The following is a 6000-nucleotide window of genomic DNA, read 5'->3' on the forward strand; positions in this document are numbered from 1 at the left end:
ATTCCTCTGGTACTATCTGCTTTCAGCCAAGATCCATCTAACATTAGCTATAATATCACTAGTACCACGGCCTCTTCTAAACCCAGCCTGCACATCTGGCAGTCCTATGCTGATGTGCTTCTCCATTAATTTTTGGTTAATTTTCAGCAGAATCTTGCTTCATATACTCTAGCAAGTAAAGGTTGCCCACTTTATACTTAAGGCTCTAAAAAGTTCTATAGCATGCCTAAGGTCACACAATAAGTTTCAGAACCAGAATTACAACTCCTGACTAGTCTCGCTCTAAGTCCTATTTTGCATTCTCATATGTTTCTCACAGTAATCACATTGTAATGTAAGCTAAGCTAAGCACATCCTTATTTTACTGACATGTCGCCTCTAGGTGATTAGACCAAGGTAATAGCAGGGGTCACTTGAGATGTCTTTGGTTTCATTGATGCATGTTTTTCTAGGACATGAAGGGGTAAAATGGGAAGAATGTATTGTTTTTCATTTTCTAGATACTGATTCTTTTAAATTATTAAAATAATTTTAGTTACAAAGGTTGAAAAACAGAAAATAACCACTATCTCTGTTATCTAATGTTTCTTTAGCAGAGATACCACAAGTTAATTGCTTTAGCAAACAGAAATGTATTCTTTTACTTTTTAAAAGGCTTTGAGTCCAAATTCAGGGTATCAGCTCTTAAGTGGCAGCTTTCTCCTCTCCTCTCCTCTCCTCTCCTCTCCTCTCCTCTCCCCTCCTCTCCTCTCCCCTCCGTGCCCCTCCTCTCCCCCACCCCTCCTCCTTCTTCCTCTCCCTCTCCCTCACTTTTCTAAAGCAAAGGCTTTGTTTCCTTCAGCATCTATGGGCCAGTCATTCTCCATGGTTTGTATCTTCCCAGGTGTTAAGGAGCTTCCTCATGCCCTCAAGATACAAAGCAACATACTCTAGTCCTAGCAGCCATTTTCTTTCCCTACTCACTTTTCTCCTTTACTATTTTACAGACTACATTCTAGGGGAACTTCCCTTACTATGATGGAATTAAGGTTGACATTCCACACTTAATCCTTTTACAACTATTTGGTTTTTACAGGCTGGTTATGGGGATCATACATACTTTCCATTTTATATCATTGTATGTATGTGTAAACCAGGCTTCTCCGTGGAGTCAAGGATTCTGTGGCTCCAGCTAACATACTTTGGACATGTTGCAAGGAGGAGCCAGTCCTTAGAGAGGGACAACATGCTTGGTAGGGTGGAGGCAGAGCGCAGGAGGGGAAGACCTTCTATGAGGTGAATTGATTCAGTGACTGGGGTAATTAGGGTACATGTGTCAGAGACAGTGAGATTGGCACAGGACAGAGCAGCGTTTAGGGCTGTTGTACGTAGAGTCGCTATGAGTCTCAGGCAACTTGACAGCATATAACAACAACAGCATATGTTTGGGCTAGGCATAGTTCAGCCTTTGACAACTATTGCTGCAGTATGTATGTAAACCATAAATTAGAGAATCAAAGGCTATATTAATGGGTTTATTTCATGTAGTGCATTAGCCATGTTGGAGCTGAAAGAGAGAAATCATGTCTGCTGGGCTTTCTGTGAGGCACCTCCCACCCAGTGTTTGACCTCCCTTCTAGCAGTTAGTAGGACTTCAGTTCTACCTACTCAGCAAGACTTAGAGAAAGAAAAATTTCTCTTTTTACAGTACTCTGGTCAAGAGAATAATTAAAATCAAGCCACTTCCCACTCATAGTAATCCTATAGGACAGAGCATGTTGTCCTATCTCTCTCCCTCAGCAGTTAGTGGCTTTATACCACTGACTCCAGTTAGGAGCTGAGTGCCTTTTTATTACTACTACTACTGTTATTGTTGTTGTTATTATTATTGTTGTTGTTGATATGTGCCATCAAGTCGCTTGCGACTCATAGTGACCCTATGTACAAGAGCTCTAAACACCGTTCTATCCTGTGCCAACCTAGCCATCTCAACCACACTTATTCCCACCACTCCAGTCTCAGAATCGATCCATCTCATTGAAGGTCTTCCTCTCCTTTGCCGCCCCTCCATCCTGCCAAACATGATGTCCCTCTCCAAGGACCAGTCCCTCCTTGCAACATGCCCAAAATATGTCATACTAAGCTTCAGAATCCTTGACTCCAAGGAGCATTCACCTTCACCTTCTCCAGGCAAACCTGTTTGTTCTCTTAGCAGTCCATGGTATATTCAACACTCCTCTCCAGCACCACAGCTCAAAGGCATCAATTCTCTTTCTATCATGCCTATTCACTGTCCAACTCTGATGCATAGCATGTAATTGCAAAGACTATAGCCCGGATCAGGCGCACCTTAGTCTCCAGCCTGACGTCTTGCACTTCAGTACTCTTGAGAGGTTCCTCACAGCTGACTTTCCCAATGCAATTTGTCTGATTTTTTTCCTGGCTGCTGTTACCAAGAGTGTTGACTGTGGAGCCTAGTAAACTAAAACTTAACTATCTCAATCTCTTCACCATCCATACTGATGCTGCTAATTGGCCCAGTGGTGAGAATCTTTGTTTTCTTGATGTTGAGCTTCAATCCATATGGGAGGCTGCAGTCCTTGACGTTCTGCAGCAAGCGCTTCAGGTTCTCCTCAGTTTCAGCAAGCAGATTTGTGTCCTCTGCATAATGCAGGTTGTTGATGATTCTTCCACCAATCCTGATGCCACATTCCTCCTCATGCAGCCCAGCGTCTCGGATGATCTGTTCTGCATACAGATTGAAAAGGTATGGAGACAAAATACATCCCTGAAGGACCCCATTCTTGAGTTTGAACTGTGTAGTGTCTCCTTGCTCTGTTCTGACGACTGCCTCTTGGTCCAAGTATAGGTTTCGTATTATCACAATCAACTGTTCTGGGATTCCTATTCTTCTCAGAGTCAGCCATAGTTTGTTGTGATCTACACAGTCAAAAGCCTTGGCATAGTCAATGAAGCACAGATAGACATTCTTCTGGTATTTTTTGCTTTCTGCCAACATCCATTTAACATTAGCTGTAAAATCCCTAGTACCACAACTTCTAAATCCATCCTGCACATCTGGCAGTTCTCTGCTGACATTGCTCCAAACGTTTTTGGTTAATTTTCAGCAGAATTTTGCTTGCATGTGATGATGATCATCATCATCATTATTACCTTTTTATCGTTATTGTGATTTTAGTGAAGGTTGCGAACTTTTCCATTCAACTATTCATTCATGTTTTTGTTTTATAACGTTAATTACAGTGCACAAACTATGCCGACACTCTACACTTTCTCCAGTTCCATTCATCTTCTCTCTTAACATAGCCTTCCATCTGAGCTGTATCCCTAGGCAAATGCTGCCCTATTGATCTTTTGAGGCTGATTTTTCCGAGGAGTGTGTATCTCTTGTGTTCTTGATCTTACCATCTGTATATAGTATGGAGGCAAGTTGGAGGTGGAAGCAAGAGAATGAATTTTGTTTCAGATTCAGAGGGGGATTCTCCTACCAGTCTCTGTTTTTATGAGACATTTTTATGGGTTGGGTTTTGGTTGTTTTGTTTTAAGTTTTATTTCACATTTTTGCCCATTCTATCCAGGGCCTTCTTTTCTATTCTTTTTTAGAGTGAGGTGGTCAGTTGTCAATGTACAGGTCTGGGTTTGGGTTTTGCCATGGGCCAGGTTAACACACACACACACACACACACACACACACACACACACACACCACTGCCCACTTCAGAGAGCAGGGATGTGGGGAGGCTCAGCTGGGGTGGAGAGGAAGAGATTGGGGGCCTGCCCTCCACTAGCTGACTGGAACAGACCATGGAGGTGCACAGCCTGTCCCTAAGCTTTGGGGAAAGTGACATGGAGCATGGATACATGTTACATAGAGTTTAAGAATAGAAGAAAACATTTTGTTGAAAAGAGGTACAGCTAATTCCATCTATGACTTGCACAAAAACTCTGGCTTGTTGACATTGAGTTGGAACCAGCTCGGCTGACTCTCTGGCAAGTTTTTGGAGACCATGAATCTTACGGGAGGAGATTGCTCATCTTTCTCCGAGTAGCTGATTCTAACCTTTGAATTACCAATACAAGTCCCAATGCACTGCACCACCAGAGCACTAAAAACTCCATAAGTCAAGAGGATCCTGGTGGCCTAGAACGTAAATTGCGCTGCGGATCTTAAAACAAATCCTTTCTAACCTATTAGAAACTGGATCCTGAATGACAACAAGCTTTGAAAACAGGCTATTGTTTTAGGAAATGAAGAACTTCCAAAGCTGCATCTTTATTTTCTTAACATGAGACATTCTCTGTGGAAGGCAGAGAGCTGTGGATCTTCTGATGAGACAGAACCTGATGAGTCAGCCCCACCAGCCAGGGCTGCTGGCCCCCTGGGGTCTGTATCTTACCTGCAGCCAGCAGTTTTACAAATGGTTACTGAAGGAATTCTCCATGGGTGCTTTACCCTCACCTACAGCCCATGTGGAAATCCTACTGGACTAAAAGAAGCTGAAGCAAGGAAGTGGGTATCTACCAAACTAGTCAAAACTATGATATAAACAGCTCTCGCTCAAAAATTCACTACCATCAAATCACTTCACTCATCTTGACCCTCCCCTTGGAGCTTTGAAGGCACAGTCCTGAGGGAGTTGCGCTGCTGACCCAAAGGCCACATCTCTGACAGTTCGAACCCACTGTCAGATCTGGGGGAGAAAGATGGACAGTCTCATCCAGTGTGGTTTACAGCCTCAGAAACCCACTGACTGAAATGTCAGCTATGAGTTGGTTCTGACTCAATAGTGACTTTGGTTGTTTTTTTATTTTGTTTGGTTGATTTTTGGAAACTACAACAGGAGGAGGATTGCCCACATTTCTCACATGACGTTTTAAGCGGAAACATCAGAGACATGCAGCCTTTGGGTTAGCAGCACGACCCTCTAAGCCACCTGTAACTAGTGGTCAAACTCAGTCCCAGGCTAATTCAGGGCTGGAATGGTTCCATTAGAATGGTATTTTTAAAAATAGAAACTGCACCAGGGTGGTGGTCAGGTTAAAGCCAGGTGTTTAAGAAAAATGAAGCTGCCAACTTAGAAATTGACAAAAAGGCTACAGAACATTTTTGGGGAGTAAACCATTCCTCTCTGCTCAAGTAGTCATGCTTGCTAATTGAAAATCTTGTCGTGACACATACTAAGAGGATTTTTTTTTAAATTTAGACTTTCATGGTACGCTCATCCTTTCCCTCTGAAATTTTCTCAGCTAGTGAAAGGTCCTTTCTGAAACGCTATACCAGATATGTGCCACAGAAATACCCTGCTCCGTGTGAGGAAGGAACTAAAGTGGAAATCAAACTGACCACATGACAGTGGAGTTGCATCATACCCAGGGGTTCATTTCTAGTATCCATCCGTATGATAAAATGGGGCCTTCGCAATATTTACATTATCGCATTTGGCACATCAATGTCACAGTGTTGCTGTTGAAAATCTCTACACCCACCACACAAGTTTTCTTCCTCTAACAGTGTTGAAAAAGTGACTATATATATATTTTTTTTTCTTTTTCATTTGAAGATCAAATGAAATTGCTGCTGGTTGTTCAGGGGCCATTTTGCTTAAGAAGGACTGATATACCTTTAAACACTAGAGTCCCTTTCAGTGCACAGAATGCCTACCCTGTGAGAGACAGAGGTGGACCCTCAGTGACTGAGGGAGTCTCACATTGATGATACTTGTCACACGTTCAACAGTAAGTGCTATTTCATCAACATCACCTCCCTTACCAGCTCCTTTTCACTTACCTCATAAGTTGTATTAATGCAAGTTAATGTGTTTATGCTATGTTACTGTTATTTATGATATAACTCTACTTAAAACAGCCATTCATAGTTACATATTTCTTTTGAAGCATGAACTATGTTACCTGTATATATGTGCTTCACTGGAACATTTCATTAAAAATGAACTAATGATGAAGGTATTTATGGCTATCAGTTTTATTAAAGTTCTATGT

General features: G+C 42.1%; 1 protein-coding gene across 1 annotated transcript in view; it reads left to right on the plus strand.

Moving 5' to 3' along the window:
• PPA2 (pyrophosphatase (inorganic) 2) overlaps window positions 1-4547 on the plus strand; it is a 175186-nt gene extending 170639 nt beyond the window's left edge. The window contains exon 12 of the mRNA XM_006881156.1: window positions 4246-4547. Coding sequence (XP_006881218.1) covers window positions 4246-4547 — 302 coding nt within the window. The remainder of the gene's footprint in view (window positions 1-4245) is intronic.
• The last annotated feature ends 1453 nt before the right edge of the window (window positions 4548-6000 follow it).

Source organism: Elephantulus edwardii, unplaced genomic scaffold (assembly GCF_000299155.1).
Source record: "Elephantulus edwardii isolate Elephantulus edwardi_28Jun2011 unplaced genomic scaffold, EleEdw1.0 scaffold00012, whole genome shotgun sequence".
Lineage (NCBI taxonomy): Eukaryota > Metazoa > Chordata > Mammalia > Macroscelidea > Macroscelididae > Elephantulus > Elephantulus edwardii.